The sequence below is a fragment of the Anoplopoma fimbria genome, chromosome 3, assembly GCF_027596085.1.
Source record: "Anoplopoma fimbria isolate UVic2021 breed Golden Eagle Sablefish chromosome 3, Afim_UVic_2022, whole genome shotgun sequence".
Taxonomy (NCBI): Eukaryota; Metazoa; Chordata; class Actinopteri; order Perciformes; family Anoplopomatidae; genus Anoplopoma; species Anoplopoma fimbria.
Genome location: NC_072451.1, coordinates 4,340,977 through 4,368,730, shown reverse-complemented (window position 1 = coordinate 4,368,730; position 27,754 = coordinate 4,340,977). Strand labels below are relative to the sequence as shown.

At 40.3% G+C, this 27,754-nt stretch overlaps 1 protein-coding gene across 1 annotated transcript in view; it reads left to right on the top strand.

Moving 5' to 3' along the window:
- Nucleotides 1-27,754, top strand: part of LOC129088951 (rho GTPase-activating protein 12-like) — a 53,746-nt gene that overhangs the window by 22,529 nt on the left and 3,463 nt on the right. Inside the window, 14 exon segments of the mRNA XM_054596236.1 lie at nucleotides 17,477-17,746; nucleotides 19,305-19,511; nucleotides 19,948-20,028; nucleotides 20,965-20,972; nucleotides 20,974-21,091; nucleotides 21,921-21,986; nucleotides 22,723-22,784; nucleotides 23,390-23,471; nucleotides 24,256-24,357; nucleotides 24,715-24,813; nucleotides 25,423-25,525; nucleotides 25,881-26,000; nucleotides 26,668-26,766; nucleotides 26,943-27,020. Of these exon segments, the coding sequence (XP_054452211.1) occupies nucleotides 17,477-17,746; nucleotides 19,305-19,511; nucleotides 19,948-20,028; nucleotides 20,965-20,972; nucleotides 20,974-21,091; nucleotides 21,921-21,986; nucleotides 22,723-22,784; nucleotides 23,390-23,471; nucleotides 24,256-24,357; nucleotides 24,715-24,813; nucleotides 25,423-25,525; nucleotides 25,881-26,000; nucleotides 26,668-26,766; nucleotides 26,943-27,020 (1,495 nt within the window).

The window sequence follows — 27,754 nt, the reverse complement described above, 5'->3', positions numbered from 1 at the left end:
CTCTTACATCTGAGTGCTCCTGAGTGCTTCGTGGGCAGATTCCCACTTTTTGTTTCAGGTTGGGACATGTCTGGGGGAAATAGCTGTCTGCTGCAGTGTTTCCTCAGAGCTCCCCGTTTGAATTCTTGTCACCGCTGAATCATTTTGTTTTCTTTCTGCCTCTCTGCTCCCCTGCATGCCTCTCAGAATGACCTGGCATGCTCTCTGGCTCCTCTCTCCACGGTGCTTTAGTGAAGGCCAGTTGATGGGGGGGGGGAAACTGCCAGGAGTCATTTTGAAGACAAGCTACAGCAGCTCACATTTGTACTTTCTTTCTCTCAGAACAACCTTCTACAACCTGTGTCTTTTTGTTACTAAGCCGCCCACCTGGAACAGCTGGGATGAGGTGCTGGACCACCATGAAGGGCTTCTTATTCCTTCTCCCATCGAGTTGTATCCTGCAAATGATCTTAAAGTCACACGCCCACCTCTCCTGGTCTGAATATTAATTATTGAGGAAGGTTTATGGGCTCTCTGCAGAGTTTTTAAATATCTCCCCCATCGTTAAAAGCTTAGAGACAAGATTTAGAAATGATGCAGGCTGCATAACGTTCCATACTCATTTTGTATACGGGGTTTTCTTAATCATATAGCTTCTCAAACAAACGTAACAAAAAATGTTATGTTTACATCAAGTATTACTCGCTAAATCACATTGTGTTTGTCCTTGAGATTTAACACACATGTTGAATGCATTTCCTTTCCCATAAAAACATTTTCAAAGATGATTTTTTTAAAGTATTTTAATCCAGCATTGTTTGAATCAATGTTTTTTTGCTAGCAGTCACTGTTTTTTGCTGAGGTGTTGCTCAGTCACTTGGTGCATTGCAGCCGCCTGCACATCAGTGAAATAGTGTGAAACCGTTGTCAGGACTGTGTCTCACATTACCAGCTCTCCCTACATGGTATTGCATCGTTTATATATTTTGTGACATATAGATACTTGCTATTCTATGTATTACAGACTTACAGACTGACCCTATCCATCATCCTGATGGATAGGGTCAGTATATCAAGGTGGTTCTACTGGGCGGATAACCCCCTTAAATATCAAACTTTAACGCTGCAGTTAAATAGTACTTAAATCCTCACATCACATTATGAAATTTGATAAAAAAAAGGAATCTTATATTGCAGTACTTTGCTTGTCAGTTTTTGCACACAAGTTAGTTTCTCAACCTGAGCCCATGAAGTCTATTTTAAAAGGAGGAGTCGTGACATGCTACAGGCAGGGTGAAGGATCATCCTTAGCCAGGGGGATCTTTCTTCCTCATACCTGCCCTTAACTCTCCTCCTCCTCCTCCTCCTCCACCTCCATAAAGAGGTGCGCTGTCGAGGCACGCCGCTGTAAGGAAACTGGGACACGTGGCCTTTTTCTCTGGAGCCGGAGGAGGTGAAGAAGTAGCCGATTATATTCATTTTTTCTCTCTCTCTCTCTCTCTCTCTCTCTCTCTCTCTCTCTCTCTCTCTCCCTCTTCAGCACATTCTTTAAGGTGTGCAGAGACAAGTCGATACATGATTCCCAGGTGAACAAAAAAGAGCTGTGAAAGTTGCACAAAAAGGAAGAAAGTGAACAATCTGCTTGTCGTGATTTCTACAGTTCCCTGATAATAATAATAATAATAATAAGAAATGCAGATTTTCTCCACGGAAAAACAACAACAACGACAGTGAATATGAGTTTTCGTTATGTATGGTTGTCCTCCGATCACGTTAATGAGTTTGCATCAAGTTCCCTTCTTCACTGATTGTCTCTAGCTGTATGTTATTTCCTCATCGTTACTCGCCGCCAATTACTTTGCACTGTTGTTGACATTGTGTTAAGACTGCAGTGGGAATATTTGGGCACATTGTCGAGCTTAATTACACTCTGAGCTTTTCTAATTGCTCTGTCATTTTGTCATTGGAGCATGGATGCTGCTCAGCTTCTCCGCAGCGCAATTATTGGCCTCTTCACTTGCTGTGTAACAGTTTGTTTAACTGGCGTTCTGGACCTGAAGGGCTTGTTCTCTTCGTCATTTTGAGCTCACAAAACACGTTTTTTTTTGGGCCATAAATCAAGAATTAAAATGCTAATAAGGACAATTTCACACAAATATCTAACTGATGACATTTTGGACAGACATGAATGTGAACTGCATCTTGACTGTAGGCATACAGCTTTGTTTTAATGGAAATGTGTTGTGTGAAAGCACGTTTCTGATTCAAAACCAAGTCTGTGAGAAAGAAGGATGAAACATTGAACCCAGAACTCCATCTGGCTCACTGCTATTGCTCCACCGTTCTCTTTCTTAAGCAACACCATCGTCTCACTTGCAGTAATCCCTTTAATTGCCTGGGTTCTGCTATGTTTCGTGCTGTCAGTAAAAAGGCCTCTTGTGTCATTTCTCAGGCGTGACTCACTGTTTTCCAGTGCCCACTCATGTACGGCGTCCACTGCTACGTCTAGGCATGACGGTTAGTTTCCAGTATTAGTCCCACCATAAAAAAGCCTTAGTCGGTCAGATTCGGTTTCATGGTTTCGGGGCTTTGAATCTCTTTATTTCATCATACATCTCTTTAACTTCCTCTCTGTTGATATGATACTTTATTGTTAAAACGGAGTCATCTTTTAACTATGCAGGCTGTTTGATGAACCTCAGAGCGCCTCTGTGATCAGCCCCTCGGGCATTTGACGAGTGACACACACGTTTGACCTCGCCGCCATTATCAATGCACCGAGGAGAAGAATGTGCCTTTTCATGAATCCTGAAGAGGAAAGAAACTTAAGCTATGACACAGATGTTCGGGTGGCGTTTGTGGTTATTTTTTAAGTATGAGTAAGAGTATGATTTAATACTGATTTTCATCTTTTTCACTATAAAATAAATACTATTCTGATTATAGCTTGACATTCAAAATTCAGGACCGCTTCATGATCACAAAGCAGTTGTGTAATCGAAGTCTTAAGGGCTACAATTGTTCGTCATGGTTTCTTTTTTCATTTGTTTATTAATTGTTTGGTCTGTAAGTCATCAGAAAATATATTGAATTTATTATCATCTCAGACAAATGAAGGCACCAAATGTCAATTGAAAAACTGCAATAAGGTTAACAATTTTGCTCGAAAAACTACTTAAATTATTAATCGATTATCAAAGCAGTTGGAGATGAAAATATTCTGTGTTTGAATCAATTGACTTATTGTTTCAGCTTTACAGGGTTCACTTAAAGATCTTGATAAATGAGATAAGAAGTTCTTTACATGGAAAACTACCGTATTAAAGATTGACAGAGATTAGTTAGTTATTGTGTATTTTACTTACGTCATGCAAATGTTAACATGATTTTGCTCATATTAGTCATTTGGGTAAAAGGCTAAAGGTATGAAGTGCTCAGGTGAGACTATGGAAGAGCGCTGCTGCTTCAGTAACATATTTAGGTAATATTTAGGTATTTGTGGTACTTTGTGGTACTTTTCTGTCTACTTTGCAAACAGAAAAGTAAGTAAGTGATGTTTTGGAAAGCTTCACTTAAAAGAACGGATGTTGTATATAGAGTTTTGATTAGATGTTTGTCACTAGACTCTTCCTACAGTATAAATTATTGTATAATAGCCCAGCATTTGAATAACTTTCATAACCCATAGTTTGTGTGAATAAGGTTGACTGTTTTTAGACACCCAGAAACAGTGTTGATACATTTAGATATTTCTTGACTCGAGGCAAAGTAAATATAACGTCATACTTTACCTTCTTTTGTCTTTGCCAGTTTCACTATCTCAGCTCAGTGTCTCATGGATGTGTTGTGTCACTGTCTGCCGGGTTAATGGGCCTACAGCCTCATTCATGTCCATGAATGGGACACCCAGCACATTGGAACAGATGTTTGAAGGAATAGTACTCCGTTCTGTTCCTCCCCACTGGGTTTTGCTTCTTAACCCTTTCAGTGTTGTCCAGCTGGGTCCGTTGGTCTGCTCGACACTGAAGCTGTGTCCGTTGTAATGAGATCTGACAGGATGAGAAGGGAAGGAAACTAATACAGTGTTTAATGGTTTCTGAATGTCACTGGCAAGTTGTTTCCATCTTCTCTCAGTTGCCAGTTAAAAAAAAAAAAAATGAAAGGACTGCTATGAGTAGATTTGATCCTTTTTGTTACGGACATGAATCTGATTCATTCATTTCAGCTGGTTGAAGCATTGTTGTTTGTGTCAGTGTGCAGTTTGATAAACTAAGCAAGGATAACATTGACGTAAATTGACTGTAAAGCTTGCAAGACAGAATTGTCACTGGTGTTTAAAGACATAAACAGTTGTGACTATATATTTATAAATGTAGAAATGGAAATTAATGACTTTGTTGGCCCTCAGTTGTAGTATCAACAAGACACTTTCTACTAATCAAACCCAAGGACACAGTTGAGTTTCAATCCAATTTATGTCAAAGTTTGACCCAAAAAACTTGCAAAAGTGCCTTTAAACCATTGCAGAAGAAGATGCAACTAGATGAGGTCATCAAAAAATGCCAGTCAGACCTCAAAAGATGGAGAACCATGTGGAAAATGTGATGATAATAGTTTATTTGTATACATTTTTTCTTCTATGAATTTGAGGAAGGTCACAGTCTCCTCTCCGCTCGACACAGATTCGATGTTATCATATTGTTTTCATTTTCGAGTGACGTTTAATTAACATGCTACACATACTTCACAGTTCACTGCACTTTGTTGCATTTAGTTTTTATCGATACACCAATGTTTTCACCTAAGCCGAGCATAAAAACGGTTTTTTTTTTTTTGTGCAAAATATCAACTTTTCTTTCAAAATTGCTGGTGTTCAGACTCAGTTTTTCTTTTGCGCCAATTAAACATGTGAATAAAACCACAATTAATGAGGCTAATGGGCTGAAAGCAACACAAAGATTGCAACAATAGAATTAATAATTTAAAAAGATGTTGAATCACAAATGAATTTGAGTGCAATACAAACCAACAGTATGTTTAGAACTGAAGTGAACTCCCCAACAATGTCTGTAGAACATCTCTCTAGCTACAGCTGCATATTGTCTGACTGTGTGAGATAAACTTCGTGCTGTATGGAAGTGAAATGCTGTATTTATATATTTTAGAAGTCGGTGTTTGATTGAAAAACAAAAAAAAACAAAGCTGTTGTCTGTAGACTCCAGGCTGTTTGTTCCCACTCGTGTTCCCTAATGTGCTGCTGGATGGGAAGTGGACAGCATGTGCCCTGTCTGCCACAGAGGGATTACACACACACACACACACACACATATATGCACACGCACACACACAAACACACACATGCACACGCCCACATATGCTACCATCTGCCTCGCCACTTTCAAATCAAATCAGAGGTCTGGTTTATCAAATTAGGAACACAAGGGTTGAACCCCGTCTGACGGAGAGTTAAAGGCTTTGTTCCCTGAGGCCAGGCTGCAGAGGACCAGTGACTGGAGCCCCAGAGTTCAGTGGGAGGACGGAGAGAGAGCCAGAGAGTGAGAGGAGAAGGCTGAGGGAAGGGAGAGTCTATATCTATCTGTCTCTCTCTCTCTCTCTCTCTCTCTTTCTATCTATCCCTCTCCTTCTCTCTCTCTATCTATCTATCTCTATCTATCCCTCTCTCTCTCTCTATCTATCCCTCTCTATCTCTCTCTCTCTATCTATCTATCTCTATCTATCCCTCTCTCTCTATCTCTATCTATCCCTCTATCTCTCTCTATCTATCTATATATCTATCTCTATCTATCCCTCTCTCTCTATCTCTATCTATCCCTCTATCTCTCTCTCTCTCTATCTATCTATATATCTATCTCTATCTCTCTATCTCCCTCTTTCTGGTTCTCTCTGTATCTATTTCTATCTCTCTCTATATATATTTCTATCTCTCTCTCTCTCTATCTCTCTTTCTGTCTATCCCTCTTTCTCTCTCTTTCTCTATCTATCCCTCTATCTCTCTTTCTCTCTATCTCCTTCTCTCTCTCTTTCTATCTATCCCTCTCTCTCTCTCTCTCTCTCTCTCTCTTTCTGGTTCTCTATCTCTCTACCTCCCTCTTTCTGGTTCTCTCTCTATCTATTTCTATCTCTCTCTCTATTTCTATCTATCTCTATCTCTCTCTGTTTCTCTCTCTCTATCGCTCTCTTTCTATCTATCCCTCTCTCTCTATCTATCTATCTCTATCTCTATCTATCCTCTCTATCTCTATCTAACCCTCTATCTCTTTCTTTCTCTCCCTCTTTCTGGTTCTCTCTATCTATTTCTATCTCTCTCTGTCTTTGTCTCTCTCTCTATATATTTCTCTCTCTATCTTTATCTCTCTCCCTCTCTATTTGTATCTATATCTCTCTCCCTCTCTTCCTCTCTATCTCACTTTTTCTATCTCTATTTCTGTCTATCTTTATTTCTGTCTCTCTCTCTCTCTCTCTCTCTCCCTCACTTCCTCCTCTAACCCACATTTATATTTTTGCTCTTCAGTGAGAAATGTTTTAGCATGCTGTGCTGTTCTGATGACATTCATTCACTCTATGTTTTCAGAAGGAGGCCCATAATTGCAGATGGATAGAATCTCACCACTCCACAACTACACATACAGTCCATTACCAAATATATGATCTCGATTACCATATATACCATGATATAGCATGCTTTCTGGTAATTCAATAGATATACAGTTTATATGGAGAAAAAAAAGTTTTTTATACTTTTGTGTGAATTACAGACTTGACAAATGAAATGTATTCTCTAATTTAAAAAGAACTTCGGTCCAAAATAATCATTATTTTTAGAAATTTGAGTTAGTATGTGTCCTGATGATAACTTTAGACGACCTAATCGTGTATCAGGATATCTCCATATGTGATTTCATGATGATATGATTCCATTGAAAGTAGATAAATTAACATATTTAATTATTGCCCTGCCCAAGTCTGATGAGGTAAAACTGCTGTATTTCACTTAAAGTAAGAAAGTAAAGTAAATATTAATGAAAAGTTTAAAAAATGTACTTCTTTCCTATCTTGTTAAGGATCTAACAACCCCCCAGATTTGTCTTGTGACTCTTTCAAGGGCTTTCACACCCCGCTGAAATCCCCCCCCCATTATTGCTTCTTATTGCATCAACAATTCATTCCTCAGAACAGGAAATGAATCCCATATTTCCCAGTTTCTCTGCTTCCATAGTTACGTCTCTTTTGGGTTTCTAGGTCAGCTCTCTGGCTCAAACTGAGACACCGGAGAGCAGCTGTACTTTACGTTAGTGAGGCTTCTGACCAGAGCGCCACTGGTTCAAATCCCCCAAACCAGCTGGGTGAAATCTGGGTGGAAAGGAAAAGGAAAAAACTGCTTCTTCCTGAAACTGCTGGCGTTGCATTGAGCACCCAGCTGCTTTAATGAAACTTCCTCTGCAGCGAACTGGAGAAGACGAGCCCTCCTTTATGCCTCAGAGTCTAAATGTAAAACCGAGCGCTGCCGAGGAAGAACCGTGTGCTGAGCCGCACCATCCCAAGATAAATAGACGCTTTACATAATGCCACAGGACTCCCATAATCTGTTTAAAATATGTGTGGTGTTGCACAGGAAGAGCAGATTCAGATAACACAGGTGTTTAGGAGGATGTTGGGACTGAAGTCGAGGTATTAACCGAGAAGCGGGAGTTCATATCGTCACGCTGGGAGCTCTGTTGACAGAGCTGGACTGAGATAACAGGCGTCGGGATGTAAACCTCCCATCAGCAGTGATTTAGATACCGTCTATAAGCCTGTTGTGGTGTCGTCCCCCATTTATTTTCTAAGAGATATAACCAAAATAGCAGCAGATAGGATAATCTCAGCTGAGTCTCCGGCTTTTCTACTGTTAAAAAAAAAAAATGGATGCTTTTGTTTTTCGTTCTGTCCTTTTTCGGCTTTTGAGAACTTGTTCATTTCTTAGCCACTGCAAAAAAATGCCATTTTTGAAGATGCCCTTTCTGCCTAGCAACAGAGCTCAATGTTAGATTGGTAACATTAAATCCTCCACAGAGCCCAGATTGGAGTGGAAAGCTGCACACACAGCATGCATCTTTTTTTAAGTCACATCCATCTCATTGCATTATGTGTCCTGAGCAGTGATCGCACCTGTCCCCCTGCTACCTTCTTACATAACCACCTACACACACACACACACACACACACACACACACACACACACACACACACGCCAGCTGTCCTCAGCAGACCCCCCCCCGCACAGGAATTAGCGTCATTAGCTGTGCGACCAGTCAGGTAGATGGAGTTCGAGGATTAATCATTTGGTGGAGGCTGTCTGCTGCCTCGCTGCTCTGTGTTCCCCTCGAGCTGGTTCTGCCGTGTGGCCTTTAAAAAAAAAAAAAATAAAAAAACACAAATAGCTGATCTTATATTCAAGGCTGAGTCAACTCTGAGAATGTTTTCTGAGAATTGTGTATCGCTGTGGAAAAAGCTTCAAGCCTAGGGGAAATATGTCAGTGAGCAACACTGAACCCCTTCCCACTCACTTGTTTTTGAATCTCTATGGTTTAAAAAAAAAATGTCAGTGAGGCGTTTGAGAACTAAGAGTCTTCCGGTAAAATTGGATTCTAAAAAAAAAAAAAGAAAAAGAAAAGCGGTGACTGTGGGTTCAGGCGTCATGTCTCGGCCTACAGGGAAAACCCACCGTGTCCCCTGTGGAGAGGACAAAGCCGCATCCAGACAGCTGCGTCTCCAGACACGCATAACTCACACACTTTATTGAAAAAAAAAAAGAAAAACACACACATGCACACATCTGGAAAAGTTTATTTCCTCCTACATTTGGGCAGTGCCAACACCAATCACTTTCCAACAATGTGTCACTTTTACTCATGCACTTCTGTACGTTTAGTCATGCAATCCAGTCAACTGTGTACAGTCCCCTTAAGAGAGTCACACACTGTAGAAGGTGGGACGTGTTGCATTGAAATCGTGGAAATGGGCAAGAATTTTTTATTTGTTTTGTTACGTTTTTTGTTCCATTATTCAGGGACATCATACCAACTTCAGCCCTGCATGCCCCCTCGTTCATTTGAATGAATTCCAACCATAAACTGTATATAAGAAGTGAACGTAGTCGTCGTGACGTCACCCATTGGTTTGTGGACTGACGTTTTGACTACTCAAGTTCCTAATTTTTGCTGTCGCCATCTTGTTTTTTTAGCAACCAGTGTAGTGGAAGTGACCATATTTTGAGTGTGGAGGAGTGACGGCGTGGTAGAGAGTCCGTATATACGGCTCTGGTGGTGATCTGTCAATCACAATGTAGCCCCGCCATAAAGCATACCCTGCTTTAAGTCCTATTTTACTCTAAATGGACCATAATTTACTACATGCTGTATAGAAGAGGTCTTGAAATTAGAGATTGAGACGATAAACTCATGTTTACAATGTTTACTGAGGTAATACATCATCAGTAGTTATCACAGTAATGTGGGTTGGTCGGTTAATTGAGCTTTTCTTTCTTGTTATAGACAATGGATGTCTATAATCTGTACATCTCATGGAATACATTTCTAAACAGAATCAGAACAGACTGCATCACAAAAAAACTCTTAATGTTTGACAATAAGTCTTAATGACCCATAAGAACATCTTTAATTTTAACTATATGCTATTATATAATGAACTTTATTCTAAGTACTAAACTAAACTTCATAATCCTTTCCCTTTATGAACATCTTCGTGCATAGTTCTTCCTTCCTTCATCACTTACAGAGTTTCTTATCTTCCCTCCTGCTGTTTCTTACATTTGACCCATTTGCAACTCGTGTCTCTACACGAGTAGATCAGAGATAGATTCAGAACAAGACCAGGATTCCTCTGTGGACCCACGTCTCTGACAGACTCCACTAAACCCAGGCGGGATTATGTAAAAGAGGGCACCGTGCATCCCTTCTCTCTTATCTGTAAAGAACAAAATACACTTCAAATAAATCTTAATGCTTATATTACAAAATATCAAAAAGAGGCAAAAAACTGTGCCAAACACCCAGTCGGGTGCACAAAACGGTTATTATTATTTAAGAAGTAACGTACATCAAAGCTTTTTAAAATGTTCTTCTTAATAAAAATATATTTTAGTTCCCAGGATAGATTCTGAAAATCTTTTTAATATGTATGCAGTAGTGGTTTTTATCTGATGTATGTCAGTGTTAACAAAATAGAATTTAAACTAATGGAGACTTTTCTGAATCAGAATTTATTCGAATGTGGAGATCAGTGCCAACATCTAGCCTATACAGCCCTAGTCATAACCCTAAACCAGTTGTATCCAAACCATTTCATTTCCAATTCAAAATGGAAAAAACGATGTAAATTATGTAATTTTTGGCTTTGTTTTGTGTGAAGTTTGCACGTTCTCCCTGTGAAAGTGTTGCTTTTTGCGGGTTCTCCGGCTTCCTTCCACTGTCAAAAGACGTGCAGATTAGGTTGACTGTTGACTCTAATATATCATATATTTTACTCCCTGATCTAAAATGCTCTAATCTTGGTTAATGTACAATGTATCAAATATTGTGATCATCTTGAACAACTGAACTTCTTCTCTTTTGTTGTTCTCTTTGTGCGATTTCATACAATCATTTAATCTTTTCTTGCACGATTCAAAAGCGTTTTGCATTATAGAGAACGCGTTAAACAAATGGATGCCGTCCTCAAGCAGACACATGGAAGTGTGATTAGTTAGTGTCTTTTATTTGGGCCTAAATATGGATGCAGCTACCTGCCAGGTGTCCTGTGGTCACTGCTTCCTGCCTCTGAGCTCCATGAGGTGACTCTTGGCTATTCACCCTGTTTTCCCTTCCCTTACATCGTCTCCTCTCCTCTTTTCTCCCGTTGAATGTAATTGCTCCGGTGTTGCATAATTACCTCGGGTGGTGCCAGTGTTTCATCGCCTTTTTTGTGTGTTGACTTGCAGAGTGTTTGTCCGCGGTTTGCTTTTCCGCCCTATTATTCATTTCAGCCAGATTTAGTGAGATTACCTCAGACGAGACAGAACAAGACACCGGGCCGTAATGCTCATGTATTTTCAGGGTCATATTTTATCTTTTGGTGCTCCTTGTTAAATCTTTGTATACTTGTTTCCCTCTTTCTTCCATACTTAATGCTTCCATGGATATGCGAAAGACTTATAGACCTTAAGTTGGAAAATACAGGTCTAGAAACTGCACAAATAGCATTCAAACAGCTAAAAGGCCATAGTATGTGTGATGCAATGTTACCCGGACAAAACAACCCCCGTCATTTTCCATACACACAACTTCCCTCTCATACAACTTCCTTTCTTCCGGTTTCGATCAGGCTCTCACACTGTCCTGACTGGTTTCACTGGTCGTTTTGTCCCAAATCAAACAATCAAGTCTTGCACCCAGCACTACTATACCAGTAACTACTACCATCCCGAACTGATATCTGATATGGGAATGAAATAATAGTGATTTACACAAAACAATTGCCTTGTCACCTAATTTTTACTCAGCTCAGATAGAAGGAACTCTAGGAAAATTATATTAATTCATGATAAATTGAATGCAAATGTTCGAGAAAATGATTCAACCTTTTGGACGAATATGAATTAAGTTAACTTTTGGGCATTCGTGCTGTGGTAAATATTGTTGTTTCTTTGTTGTCCACCCTGCTTAAAGTGGCTCTGCAAAGCTGGCAAATGATAAACGCTTTCTTTAGCAGACGTATGTTTAAACAAGGTGTTTGGATCAAGTTTTCGTCGTAAGGAAAAAGTCAGCTACAGTTTTCTACAGATGTGATGGAAATGTGTTCGTCACTGCAGAGGCACTCTGCACCAGTGAAACTTAAAACTGAATGGACGAGGAAGTAGAAAAGAGGTTGGTGTTCTCTTTGTTTGTTTTTGTGTAAATGTTTGTGCATGTGCTAACTTGCACATGTGTGTAGATCAATCGAACCCAACGCAGTTATAGGTTGGCATCAAAGTGTGTGTGTGTGTGTGTGTGTTTGTGTTGTGTGTGTTTGTGTGTGTGTTTTGTGTTTGCATGGCCCAGCTCCCTGCAGGTATGCAGCAGAGCGGGTTTTTCTGTGTCAAACAGTAAAGGGGAGGAGAGAGGAGGTGAACATGTGAGACCAACCTCCTCCTCCTCCTCCTCTTCCTCCTCCTCCTCCTCCTTCCATTCACTGGCCGATCCCTTTTTCAGATTTAGCAAACTTAGCTGTCAGCCTGCCACCTAAAGGACACTGATGCCTAAACTTCTGGTAAACTGCGGCCTTTTCTCTCATGTTTCTAGTGTCAATATGTCAATATCAAAAACATTGCGATTTCAAAAGTCTGAAGTTGGATCCCTAGCTTGTCGTTGCTTGTGCATTTGCCCGTGCTACGATGAAGAGGGGAGAGCTTTAACTACCCATCAGACAAAAAAAAAAAATCAATCTGACAATAAGACAACAAGCTGAACCAAATGACCAAACACCACAGAAGGATCCACTGAAACCACGACTGAAGCTTGGTGTCGGTCGAGGTTTCAGTCCCAGCAGCGACCCAGCTTTTGCTCTGCTTTTTCAAGCAACCCAGCAGTGTTGCTCCAACTTTGTGAATGAGGACAGCAGCTCTGCAGGAAATGAACGTCGTGTTCTGAATCTCACACGAAACTAGTCTAAATTTAAACTAGGTGATGCCGAAGCATCTGCCGCCATTTGCATCTAATATTAGCTGTGATGCCTTCAGTGCCCGAAGCCTCCGTCTCCTCCCGTCTCTTCTCCTCTCCGTCTCTGATGTGGTTTATCTGCGGCTGGAGAACACTGGACCAGTTGATTATTATTCCGCTGCAGAGCCGCAGGCAGCACAGATAAGACTCTGCAGGTCTCCTATCAGAATCCGGCAGCGTCACTCTCCGTTCCTTCCTATTTCTCTACTCATTAACTTCTGCTCTGTGGCTTGAAATAGGACATTAGGAGAGCGCTGAGCTGCAATCAGAAATGTTGATTTGCTGCTGCAGTTCAGACTCGGTGTTTCTTATTGCTGGCTACAGTAGGTGTTGTGGTTGGAGTTGACTTTCTGTTGTGATTGAGGCTGACTGGTCAGTTTGGAATCAATTCAATTTGAGTTCTTCAGCAACTTAATCAAGTTGACTACTCTACAAACGTGACCGATGCCTCTCACAATTCCCCAAAGTGATTTTCTTTTTAAATGAGTTGTTCAACCATCAATCCATTTCATTTGTAATGATATAACAAACAGAAAAGCAGCAAATCCCCACAGTTGAGAAGCTGGAAACCAGACAATTTATAACCTCTTTGCTAGATAAGTGACTTAAATAATCAATTATCGGTTGACTGATTATGTCATCCCAGGAACACTGGGAAATGTAGCAGTACTATAGGTTTATGTGCAACCCGTCAGTTTAAACCATTTCGACTTTGGTTGCATGGCAATTTGATAATGCGTTGTCAATGAAATTAGGAACAAAAATGCCAAACCATGGTTGCGGAGTTTATTTAAAATTTATCAGGGATCGTATTTAAAATGCTGAATGTACCAGGTGTCCATGAAGAGTAATGTTAAACTTCGTCATTCACACAACGTCATTCTAAGCTCAATGATTGGATGTTTTTGTACCGAAATGCTCCTGGAAATTTGTAGTTTAGCCTTTTTTTTTTTACATTTCAGTACCCCATATTTTCTAATTCAGTTGCTCCTCTATGAAAAGATTATTAAAACAAAGTTTCACATCTGTTCATTAAACCAACGTGACCTACACAGAAAAAACACTTCAACTGCTGAAACCCCAGATGATCCTGGAAGTATCTCCCGGCGCTTCTCAAGTCTCTCGAGTACATGATACCACTTGTACTCTCAAAGAGAGCAGCTTCCTTGATGTTAGAGGTCAACCTCTTAACGTCCCGCTGCGGTTCAGTGGTTTCCAGAGCTCAGTATTGATTAGGTAGTCCGCCCGCTCGCTCCAGATGTCCAGCACCATCTGCTCAGGAACACGCCGCTGCTGTAATGGAGTCAAGGAGACACCCTGTGCATTTTTAATGAGCCGACGTGGCGATGCAGCTTTTAGTTACATAATGAGTGCTGTTATCTGACGTGGGCCGCATTGCTGCTGCCACTGGAAGACCTGGCTGCAGTTATAGTGGTTGTTCAGGCTCTACGTGGCCTCCCTACTGAGAGGTTTACACAACATTGTGGTCTGTAAAAAACATCTAAAATCCAATTATATAAACATTTCCTCAGTCTGATATTATGGCTGCTTCTTGATAGAGCTGTTAAGTTTTGTTTGACTGCAGAAATAACATAATATCGTCCATATATTGAGTTGCACACCGCTGTATCTATACTTAAAATCGCTCTTTAACCTTCTCCTTGTGTTTGTCATCTACAACTTCTCCTCTCTTGAGTGATATTGGTTTATCAAGTGAAAGAGTTGTCTTTTTTTTTTTTTTTTTTCGTCATTGTGTTTTATGTTCGTATATGTACTTTGGCATTTTATATTTCATGTGTACATAATTGCTAAATGTTTATCCTTATCCTTTGTTCTTCTTGGATCTCCTCGTTATTTGTTTATTTATTTGTTTCCGTGTACTAGTAAGCGGTAGAAAACCACCGGAGTCAAATTGCTTGTATGCAAACATATACGTGGCCAATAAAGCTGATTCTGATTCTGATTCTGATTCTAAAACAGCAGATTGCCTACTTTGACTTAACATGTGAGCAGCCAGGACTAAATACTGATAACAGATCTTCTTGAGTGCTGCACAGTTTTGTTAGGGACTGTAAAGTTGTGCACATATTCCATCAGGTGCTTAACAATCCAGAACAATTAAAAAAAAAAAAGGTAAATAGGTAAAATATATTCCTGCATAGCTCTACACTACACTTGCTCGGGGGGGGAAAAACACATCTGAGACATCATTGCGGAAAGTTTATTGAGCGTCCGACCACGTAAGTGAAGTTTAATTTTCCGAACAGCGGAGGAGAATGTGGTTTTGTTGCTGCCACTGAAGTGGGATGATACATAACTGGCTTTTTTCTTTTTAACGGTTTCTATTGACCACCAGGACTTCCCCTTTGACAGATCCATGCACTAAATCACATGTTCGCTCAGGGTTATACAGGAAGACCACAGAGACGTTTCACCAGTGAAGTCAAAATACTAACCCGTGACGATGGCAGTGATGCGTCTGAGGAGAAGCTTTTTACAAGAAATCTCACAACATGAAGAGGATGATGTGTTTACTAGTTTCTCACCTCCAGGGGTAATATTATATATTTATATATTTTCATCTCTTCAGCAAGACTTTTAGGGATACATTGCATATCATGATGCATTCAATATATTGTTATATATTATGATTTTTATGTTTGTGTTAGGAAATCTGTCGAGTACAAATAACACATCGACATATGCATGAAATCTGAGTATTTTTTTTTTTACATTTTTACAGTGGGATCTGCATCATCATAGCTCTGCTTTTTGTTCAGTCTGATCCGCTGCATGCCAAGAGTCTTTGCATGTAATCTATTAAATAAAAAATCTGTGTTCATTTTGAATATCGATACAATACCAGAAAACATATCGCGATACTCAAGTGTATTGATATTTTCTGACAACCCTAAAAAGCAGTCTTTTATTTTGGAAGTCTTGTGCTTTTTCTTAATGACTCTACGGTCGAACTTGCACAGAAAGTTCTCTTTTTTTTGTCCCTAACTTCCTGTCAAACGCTTGCTCCTCAAGTCCTTTCAGGGAGAAGAAACTTTGCTGAATTATGTATAAAAAGTATAATTAATGCACTCTCTACCTTTTCATTTAGAGATACTGTATTGAACACCACGCGTCTTAGTTTTCATCAAGTCCATCGGATATTCGATCCTCTTGGGAACCTCCAGCTGTATTCTCGGCTCCTGAATATTTCATCCCTATTGATCCGCGTGCAATAAAAACATCACAGGGCCGGTGTTGGGAGGCCTCGGGGCTTCTGTCATTATTTATGGCTCTCTCTGCCCCGGCGCTCTGCAGCCAGGCGGCGTCTTTGGTAATGCCAGCATGAAATAATCATGACAAGCGGCCCATTGACTGGATCAGTCACGCGTCAGGGTTTTGAAGAAGGATGCTCTGTGGTTAGCGGCAGCGTGAAGGCTGTTCTGCAGCGGTGGAAATGTTGTAGTTTGATACTGGAGATAACTTTTAAATCAATACTGTTGTAAGTCAAACCAACGTTCAACTTCTCTCTTTCTTTATATTTAAAATAACAGCTGGTCTCCTGTCACAGTCGCAGTTACATATCTGCAGAGACTCATAAGTGAAATATAATTATATAACAAGTAGTTATCATTTTCTATCATTCTACACTGAGGGTATTGATTTTAGCAAAATTGTTATGCCAATAGTTACGGATGATATTTTTTGTCATTTATTTGAGCCGTCAATTGACAGAAAGTAATTTTCTGTTTTTAAATCATTGATGATTATTCTTTAAGCTAAATTACCTAAAGATATGATGGTTCCAGCTTCTCAGATATGATGATGTGCTGCTTTGTCTTGTCTACTTTCATAGTAAACTGAATATCTTTTGGTTTTAGACTGTTAGTCAGAAAAAAAAGCAATTTGAAAACATCAGAAGATTGTGATTCGCTCTTGATAAACGATTTCTTAGACCTACCTATGGTTCGTATCCAGAGAGCTGTTTTCTCTTTTCATATATGAACTCTTGTTCTTCGTTTATGAATTCTGTTTTGGGCTGATGTTCATGATGACCAGCAGGTAGAGCTACTATTTCAATACCCCAAAATTCTGATAATATAGACTGTCTCCAAAATGAAATTTAAAAAACAAGTATTAATGCAATTCAACATACAAATTTAGAGGATATAGATTAACCCGTACACTTTTATATCTTTCCACAGCTGGACAAAAAAAGTACTATCAATGCGTCTTGATAGTCAGTTTTACTTTCTTATTTCTACTTGACTCTGGCCACTGTCAGCTATAGAACTACATCACTTCCTTCCCCTCTCCTCCTCCTCCTCCTCCCCTTCATTCAATGCTCTGCTCCTCCGCGGTAAACACTGGCTTTGTCAGCTTTAACTACAAATCGTTTCTTGACATTTTCAGCCATTTCCTTTATGCTCCGATGCCACTCAGCAAACAATGTAGGCCCACAGATTAAGTGATTGACTTCTCGTGGAGCTCAGTAGGAGCATGGCATTAACAGAGCGGGGGTGAAGTGACGGATTTGTGCTCAGGAGGTGTTTTTGAAGTGTTTTAGATGAAATAGTTTGCCAGCTTGCCTGTGCGGCTGCTGATTTGCACTCTGAAAGCTGTGAATTTCTGACATCCCTCTCTGTCGGGGAACTTTTCTCTGATTATATAAATGATTTAAATCCTCTCACAGATGACTCACACCTCTCTCTCTCTCTCTCTCTGTTTCTTTTCTCCCCCATCAGACGGTATCTTCGTCAGGTCACGTCCGCGCCGAGTCGCCCGTCTACACCAACCTCCAAGAGCTGAAGATCAGCCAGACCAACATGCCCCCTTTCCCCTCCGGCTCCCCGATCCACGTGATGGGCGACTGGGAGACCTTCAAGGACCAGAACGGCAGGCACTACTACTACCACCGCTCCACCCAGGAGAGGACCTGGAAGCCGCCGCGAATCAAGGACTCCAGCACCGGGAGCTCCAGAGGAGAGAGCCAAAGCGCAGGAGAGAGCTCCGAGGTACGGATCAATTAGAGAGGGTTTCCATTAAACACACATACACGGCCTGCACACAATCTTTTTTATCTATCGGAATGAGGAGCTTCAAGGGTCTACACTGAGAGTCCAAATTAACAAGTGACTAGTGAAGTCTGTCTTCGGCAGAATAAACAATAATGGTCACTCATCACATCACTGGTAACTCTTTGTTATACTTATAATCAAAGCAAAAAAAACGTCTCTTTATTAAACGCGTTGCTGCCTGGATTGTCAGCAAGCTTCTCATTAGTCAAATATGACTTTAAATGTTGCAACGCGGCGTGAACAAGTAAAACTATGTGTTTTCTTTTAAAAAACTTTTTTTTTTTTACTGTGCCATATTCTTTCATAAAAACTGAGAGAGTTTGGGAGAATAGAGGTTCAGATGATGTGTCACCCACTGAAACTTTTTAAAAGGCGTATACACCTAAATTTACATCAATAAGCTGTCATGCTAAAAATTGGGTTTTGGGTGGGGGGTGGGATTCTTCGTGTTTCCTTGACTGCAAACACAGATGAAATCAGTGCGTGCGGCTCAGATGTAAACACTTGACAGCGAAGTGCGTAGGAATTTGAGAAATGTGGAGATAAGAGTTTGCCGAGCTCTCGTGGTCTTTCACACGTGAGCACCTGGTGAATCACCACAGAAAACAGGTGTGACTTACATTTATGTTGGGTGACAGATCTCTGAGTCAAAAGTTTATATTAGCTGTGAACAGCTTCTCTGACAAAGTATACATTCATTTCATTCATTAAAACTTTACTCTCAAGTCAAAGTTTAATCCTTATTTTTAGTTAATGCAGAACCATAATTGACACTTTTTAAAGGATTAAACTAAACAAGTGATGGATGAAGGTTAACAAAAAGGAACTGACTTTGCAAAGACGTTATCACTCTAACAACACTCACAAGCATAGAATTACAAGAACTCACACTTTCTCATATACACTCATGAGTCAGAGAAAAACATCAAATTGATGAAAGAAAATACAGAATGCCAGTATTTCATGACATGTTGTGATTAACAACACCAGTCATACAGACAGAGTGAGACATCTGTAAACAATTTCTTTTAGCATTGACAGGTTGTTTGAGGAGACAAAAGAAAACCATAGAGTGAAAAAAAATGAAAGTTCTGTCTTTCTTTGATCTAGTTTTGACACATTTGCAGCTTTTTGCGTAGCGGAAAAATGATTTTATGAATTTATTTGATGGACAGGGAGTGATATGTTTTGTGATCAGCTCTCATACCAGATAATCCTGAATCATGTCTCATGAAATGGCTGTACCACACTGCCACCTACAGGCTACAAGCAGTCACTGTCACTTAATCATTCCGTGTCACACTGCAGCAGCCGGCTCCAGACTTTTCTCCAAAATCAAGCATGGACATGAGTGGTTTCTAATGGGTCTCCTGGTTCTCTGTACTCTGTTAGAGTAGTGTGGTGCACGACTGTCTGTTTCTCCTCTGTGACTCCATGGTGAAAGATTCCCCTCTTCTTTTTCTCCTCTCTCTCTCTCTCCTGGCACTGACGGTAGACCACTCCTCTCTCGCTCTCGCCGTCTTTCTTTCCCTTCCTCTCGCTCTCTATTGGTCGTCTCCAGCATCTGTCGTCGGAGGACACCTGCTTCAGTACCTACTCTAGCCAGTCAGACAGTCAGTATGGCTCGCCGCCGCGCGGTTGGTCGGAGGAGATGGACGAGCACGGCCACACGCTGTACGTCAGCGACCATACTAATGAGAAGGTACCGGCTGATCTGCTGTCTCTTTACTGTGGTGATTTCTGAGCATGCATGTGGGAGCGGCTTTTGGGTTGATTTAATGGTTCAATTCCTCCTAGAAACTCACAACTCTAAGGTTTCCTCCTCGCAGATGAAGCACGAGAATGAATACAACTACTCGAGAAAGGATGGAGATGTCTATTTCCCTCATTGCACACTCAAAAAACAATCCCTCATGATCATGAAAGCCTTTTTTATCACTCATGTGGGTAAAGAAATTGATTTGTTGTATCCATTTAAAGAAAAGTGAAGACTTGAACTCACCACAGCGTTATGATCTATTTGCATCATTTCAAATGATGAAGAGCATTAACGTTCAAGTTTGTCTGGTCAGTAGCACAAATATTTATGTAATGTCGGGACTCAAACTAACGAGTCTTGTCCGTGTGTTCACCTCCAGTGGTTAAAACACGTTGATGAGCAAGGCAGACCGTATTACTACAGTGCAGATGGTTCGAGGTCAGAATGGGAGCTGCCAAAGGTAAGACTGCGTAGTCATCCCTCCATTCTATCAAACTGATGAAAGTCATGTGTGCAGTTCAGAATAGGAGCAAATCTCCAATGATTGTTTTCATTACGGAGTCTTTTTTTGGACAAATCAATTAATTATTTAGTATTTTTTTAAAAATTAAAAAATTAGGGACCACTACAAGTTCATTTATTTGTCAAAAGAATCTGTCCAAAACCCCAAAAAGTGTACTAAAAAGTACGGAAATGAGTAAGACAGACCCCTCTCTGTGAAGGTTTGGCATTTTTTTGCTTGATAAATTACTGAAATTATTTTCTATCAGTTGGTTATAGAAGTTGTTGTATAGAAGTTGTTGAAACTTAATTAGTTTGTTTATTTCTAGATCTTATATTAAATATTCTTCTTTTTTGGGGGGTATTTACCAGGGACATTGCACATTAATCAGCTGAAAGTTAGCTGCAGATCAAATTTTCTTTGTAGTCCCTAGGTTATTACAATTTAGTGGCCTAATATTATCAATACAATGCTACAGCAAACACAATAGTACAACACTGTAAATACCATAGGATACAACACAATAAAACGCATTAATACATTATAAAAGTAGCAGATATGTAAAAACAATGAGGGTATGAAGATGTAGATCTCAGTCCCTGCACTTTGCCGTAGTGTGATTTGTCACTTTTTGCATAAAGATGTGTAAATATCTGGCATTATTTCAGTAGATGAGTTAAATCCACAGATTTCTTCCTGCAGCTCCACTTTGTGACCTAAAAGACAAATCTTCAGTTGTAACATCATGGTAGCTTTAGGCAGAATCATGCACTCACATTCAGTTAGAACTCCGGATAAATACTTGTTGCATTCAGTTATAAAAGCCCTCTATGATTACATTCACAAGAGGTAGAATTAACAGTATAGACTCCCTGTCTCCTCCCCCCCCTCCAGTACAACCACTCCCCCTCAGCCGTCCGGAGACGCTCTAAAGAGCTACAGCCTTGACAGGAAACACGTTGAGCCCATCGTCCTCACCAAGTGGAGACACAGCGCCTACGTCCCAGACACCAACGACAAGGTGTGACGCACACACATCTGCAAACACACTGTAGAGCAGCTCTCACTTCTAGCAACAACAAAAATAATCTACAGTGACGATTTCTGCAGGAGCGTTAATTGGATAATCCATTTTATTTAACCCCTGCTAGTTGTATTTGGCTGCACAGGATGAGTGTGATCCAGATGCAGCTTGTGTGTGATGTGTTCACTGTTGAGACGTATGATCACATGAGTCCAGAGTTTCAGTTGTAGACTGGTTTGCTTTGCAGCGGCTGTTTAAAACCAGGCGTTTCCGCGCAGGCTCCGCTCGCCAACACCCGTACAAACACCAAGTCAGTAGAACTGTTGCCCCCGACCAATCAGCTGCTTGTTTCCTAATCCTAACAGACGATCAGCCCCACATGATCATAATCACACAGCAAGATATAATAATAATAATCACCCCCTCCTCCTCCCCCTCCTCCCCCCCCCCCATCTCCATGATTCCGTTGAGTTGATCGAGTCTGTTCTTTTCAATCATTCAACCACAAACTTGATGATGAGGGTTTGGCCACAATGACACAGAAATGATTTGTCTTCATCAAAATGCTGAAGATGAAGTCGTTGGCAGTAGCAGCATGTGGCACTGTGATAAATACCTGCCTGCTCATCTAATTAATAATCCGTCCGTACCTCCCCTCCACACACTCTGCCCACTCGTAATCTCACTGCTAATTGCCATCACACTCCTTGAACTTGTCTGTGTGTTCTTAACCTCTCAGCGTCTTCTCATTAACCTTTCTGCTGTTAGTGACAGTGTGTGTTGTTGTGTTTTTTTTTTTTTTTTTCCATCCCTGTCTCCTCACCAGGACGGCCCAAAGCCTTCCTCTCCCGACTCTGACTCCTGCCCTTCGTCTCCCAAGCCCCCCGCCTCTGTTAGTACTCACCCCCTTGCATCGCCTCCTCACCGCGTCACCAGGCTTCATCCTGCGGGGGTTTTTAACTTGGGACCAATGGGCACCTTTTGCAGCTTATTGCAGGGTTTCTGCACAGGCATAGATGTGGAAATAGATAAAAAGAAATAATCATTTTCTCCCAGTTTACAAGCAGCTTTCTCATCTCCCATATTCTGTTGCAATAAAGTTGTTTTATTTTTACACAGCAGAAATAACAGTTACAGGTATAGAATACATTTAAACTTGAGCCTGTGTAGGATCCCTGTTTATAAGCAGAACTGATGGGCGATGATGCCTGACGAATTGCTTGCATTAGACTTGGATGAATTGTTCCTCGGTGTGTTGATCGCCTGTGTTTACCACAAAGTGAAAAATCTGGAAGAAAAAGATCTGCTAAAGGCTTATCTTTCTCTAATTTGATTTAATCTGATGTCTCTGTGCACTTTCTAGTGTCTAGTCACTTGTCTTTCTTGAGTGGAAATCATGTTTTTCCTTCTAGCAGGAGGCTGTGATTGTTCTGGTGGTGGGGTGTTTTTTGGTGGTGGTGGTGGTGGTGGTGGTGTTTTCTGACGGTCTGACACTCTCATTGTTTACCTATATTTACTTTTGACAGCACTCTTCTCTCCTGTCATCCTGCTGTGCTTCTGGATCAGTGATTGATGTGAATGTTACCCTTTTCTTCAGAGTGTGTCCTAATGTTTTTCTTTCTCTCCAGCCATCTGAAAAGTGCGGCGTTCTGAATGTGACAAAGATCACCGAGCACGGCAAGAAAGTACGGTGAGTAGCAGGGACTCAAACCGGACCAGCGTTGACACCGTGCTGTAGAATGCAGAGGTGGTTTGAAAGGTTTCCTGTGAGGATTTGATGCCCTGTAGTAACCCTACGGAGCAAGTTTATGATTGGATTCCTGTTTGGTCTGTATTTTTTGCACGTTTTCAAAGACTCACACAGATGCACGATACATCCATACACAATGCAATCCTGCAGATCGCTAGTTGTCGGCACTAACCTATCAAAAAAAAGTCTTAATTAATTATTGGAAATCTGATGCCGATTCTAGTATCTCAGAGGCAATAACAAATTATACTTCTTTTCCATACCTCCTTTAAGCAATATACATTTTTTCTTCCTACTTGATAAAATAAGACAAAGTTCTTAAATACATCAGTGTGAAGCTTTCTCTTAACACAAAGCAGTTGTACTGTAACTTTTTGCCTTTCTGAATTACTTAAATTAGGAAATATCTGATCACAAAGAACCTTTTTTGATACTTGACAGCATTAATATTTGGACACATAAAGAGAATTGAGGTTTGATACTCAGCCGTTAATCTGATTAGTGAGTATTTTATTTTTACAGTGTTTTTGAACTATGTGTTGCAGGAAGAACTGGACGTCTACCTGGACCGTGCTGCAAGGATCCACGCTGCTATTTGCCAAAGGCCAAGGAGGCGGGACCAGCTGGGTCAGTGACAGGAAGCTTGTACCTTTCCCGTATCACATCACAGCAAGATCCTAGACACTAGTCACTGTTCATTCACATGATGAGATGTACAATTGTGCTTTTTGCATGCTGCAGGGTTGGGTTTTTATGCCTAAGTGCCAGGTGTCGCTGTCCCAGTGTCAGGTCACTAGATGGGGTGTTGGGGTTGAATTAAATCTCCTAGATGTTTCCTTTTCCTTCTCTCTCCATACCTTCATCCCCCATCATCCCTTCCATGCAGCCATACTACCTCAGTGAGTCCTTCCCTGAGTTTCTCCTCTCACTGTTGAGTAACTGGAGGCCGTCGGCTAAGAAACGTCCCGCCGTCTCGTATGGCTGCTCCGGCCTCGACAGAGCCTCCTCTGTATGTGCTTCCTCCTTCCTACTGTGTGCTTTTCTCTCCTCCTCCTCCTCCTCCTCCTCCTCTGCATGTCACCTCCCTCCTGTCTGTCATGACCTCAACCCCTCTCTGTGTGTTATGAGTCACTGGCATGAGGAAAAGATTAGAGACAATAATACTGCGTCACCGATGGTTGTACTCTGTGGCTTGACTTAAAATAGACGTATTTATTCAACATAACAGACTATTAGGCAGAATGAAGTTCATGAATGAGTTGTTTTCTTGGGAATAGTTTTAGAGTTCATGGAGGTCTACTAGTGTGTCATGCGGTCTGATTACACAGGAAGCATGAAATTAATCTAAATGACTTCATATTGACTCAGAATTAAACGCGTATGCTGATTCCTCTGCTCTCTCTCTGATCAGTTTGGAGGCAGTCAGTCCAAACCAGAGTTCACTGTGGATCTGAGGGGCGGATCGGTGGAATGGGCTTCCAAGGACAAATCCAGCAAGAAGCATGTTATAGAGGTGGGGGAACGCTCTGCCATATCTTTTGTTTCTAGTTGAATCTGTATTTGTGTTTTTTGTATAATTTAGAGCACTGAAATGTCTCAAATACAAACGAAAAATCCTTCAGGTGTATTTTATGTTACCCCTTGGTACACCTAAGATTTTATTACAATTCTAAGATTTTATGATTAAACACTAAATAAAAAATGAGTCTTCACTTTTTATTCCAACTGTTAAAACACTTAATAAACGTTTCTTTACAAGATGAACTAACAGATCGAATGAAAACAAACAAGACGGTTTAAAAAACGAAATCAGGGCGTAGCTGATGATTGTTACTGATTATTTTTGTCTCTGTCTCTCTCCTGGTTGCAGGTGAAGACTCGGCAGGGCACAGAGCTGCTGATCCAGTCAGAGAACGACGGTTTGGTCAACGAATGGTACCGGACGCTGTTGGACACCATCAGCACCCATGTGAGGACCCAACGCACAGTATATATACATATAAACTACTACCCACAAAGAGGAAATTCATTGTGAAACTTTAAAGAGTTTATTGTTCAAAAAGGCCAGGGGGGGGATTGAGATTGTCAGGTTGTTCAGAGGAGGAACAGAGTGAACTTTGAACTCAGCTAACGTAATGTCTACATGTTCACTTTGTAATGAAAATACACATTTTGAGTCGGGTGTCCTTGGAACTTCATTGCATCTCCAACTGAACACTCATTTTATTCAATGGGGGGGAAATGAGAAGATTAACAGTGTGATGAATACTTTACAGATATTTTGGAGTTTGAACAGTAATAAATCAATTGTATGTTTGGTTGTTTTCCTAGTTGCTACGAAAAAAAACAACTTTAGTTATATAAGATTTATGGAAAGCCACTTACCTAACTTTGAAAATAAAGACTGAATTCGAATAACAACGCAATTTGAAAAACTGTATAAAACTGAGAATAATTTGAATGTCATTTGTTTTTAGGTCAACAGATGAAGTTTGTAGTTTTCCTCTCCTGAGAGTCCAAAGGTGCAGCAGTTAGAAGTCTTTACAACCTGTATCTTATCTCTGTTTGTGTGTCTTAGGCCTGGGAGTCTGACGAGGCCATTGAAGAGGACATGCCGGAGTCTCCTGGTGCTGAGAAACATGACAAGGAGAAAGAAAACAGAGACTCAAAGAAAGGCAGAGGTCTGTGTGGGGTTTCACGTGTTGAACAGATGTATGAACACATACCACATTTTCTTTATTAGAGATATAAATGACTAGATAAACATGTTGGTGAAACTGATAAAACATCATCAAAAATTGATTGTGGAAGAGGTAAGTATGATAGCAGAGTGAATGAACAGGGTACAAACATTACACAAGACTGAAAACAAAAGTGTCACGTGACATCGTCCCACACGCCCTATAAAACAACTGCACATCAGTTTCCATCCCTCAAAACACAGAGCGGCCGTCATGGCGATCAGTGTGTTGAGACGAGTGGTTGACAACACTGTCCTGTCCCATCTGTCCCATCTGTCCCATCTGTCCTCTGCAGCCATGAAGACCTCCACCAGCATGGACGCCTCCGACAACAAGAAGACCAGACACAAGCTGAAGAAGTTCCTGACCCGCAGACCGACCCTGCAGGCCGTCAGAGACAAGGGATACATCAAAGGTACCGGCGTTCCACGGAGAACCACAAACTTTTTAACTAAATTGTGAAAAGACGCTGTGTTTCCGTTTTTATTCCTGGGATAATATGGAATTTAAAAAGATATTACAAGCAGCAAAACGTTTGATCAATTCTCTGTTAAATATAATTTAAAGTCAAGTTCATTTTACTAAAAAAAAAAAAAAAAAAAAAAAAACCACAGAAAGCTCAACTGTAGCAGAAATAACTGGTTACCATCGTTTTATTCCTTGCATATTTTATATCATATTTGCACATTTTCTGTCTTCTGCATTTTGGATATATATTAATAGTGTCTTCACAGTACGTGTAAATTGGATTGAAAGAGTTTTTAAAGATAAATCCATTTGTTCTAACCTCATTTATATCCTGTTTTGATTTAATCTATCTTCCAGCGAGCCAGTTTCCCCCACAGGAACCATAAATAGTTTTATAGTTCTATAATAATTAACCAGAAAAAGTTTCATAATTATAGTCACTTTATATATTTGTTCCATGATGTTTATGGGAACCTCTACTTTCTTTTATCTCTAATACAAAGTATCAACGCTCAGTGAGTGTCAATAAAACACATACTGCGACAAAACGAGGACGTCATTGGACTGTTTTTCTTTTTTTAAGACGCTGCTTTTGTCTCTCTCCGTGTCTTCAGATCAGGTGTTCGGCTGCAGTCTGTCCAGTTTGTGTTACAGGGAGAACGACACGGTGCCGATCTTTGTCAAGATGTGCATCGACCACGTGGAGAACAACAGTGGGTTCAGATATGTGTCACTTTAGAGGGAAGTGAATCTAGGTTACTGTAATGTCACCTGCAGTAAAAGAAGGGGTGGGGTTTACTGCCTCAAGATAAAGCAAATGAAAAACAAACAGGAATAAAATACAGATAATAGTAAACTGATAATGTTTTTCTCCCATGATCCCCTGCAGGTCTGTGTATAGACGGGCTGTACAGAGTTAGTGGGAACCTGGCGATCATACAAAAACTACGCTTTGTTGTCAACCACGGTGAGTTTCTGCTCTCTGGCACAACATGATAAATAATGTGAAAAGGTTATTTAGAATCATTCTGACTTGATTATCTTCATTTTTTTTTTCAAACAATAGGTTTATTTAACATTTTCTCAGATATACCTACACATATATAGACAGAAACAAACATACAAGAACACACAATGAGGCATAAACAAACAAAAATCACAAATAACAATCCTTTCAGACGTAGAACCATGTTTTGAACATGCACACATACAAACTAAAAGCATTTTAAGGTGAAACGTCTTTCATTATTCTGCAAAATTCAACTCAAATTGAACATGTTGCAAGGTTTCCATCAGGGAGCACTTATTCCTCCTCTTCCTCACACTTTACACATAAGCAGTAAATGGTCCTCAAACCTTTTCAAACATATTCTGTTTCCTCTTTTGTATATTTGTGACTCTCTCTGAAGTTAAAGTTACTAGTGTTACTAGTGTTTGCCTAATCCATGATTAACACTTGGGTCTATTCATATATTTCTAAAACATTGCAATAGATCTTTTAGAATGTAGGAGACAGATATCTATCATTATCTGTTCACTTTTGGCAAACTAAAATACAAAAACAGTGTATCTTTTTTTGTTGCTCTTTTAACCTCCTCCATAAAGGATTTAACTTTACTACACTGTCAACACAAAATATAGAGTCTCCCTTTACCCCCTTTACCACGTCAGACTTCCTAAATGTGTTTGGACAGCACTCTG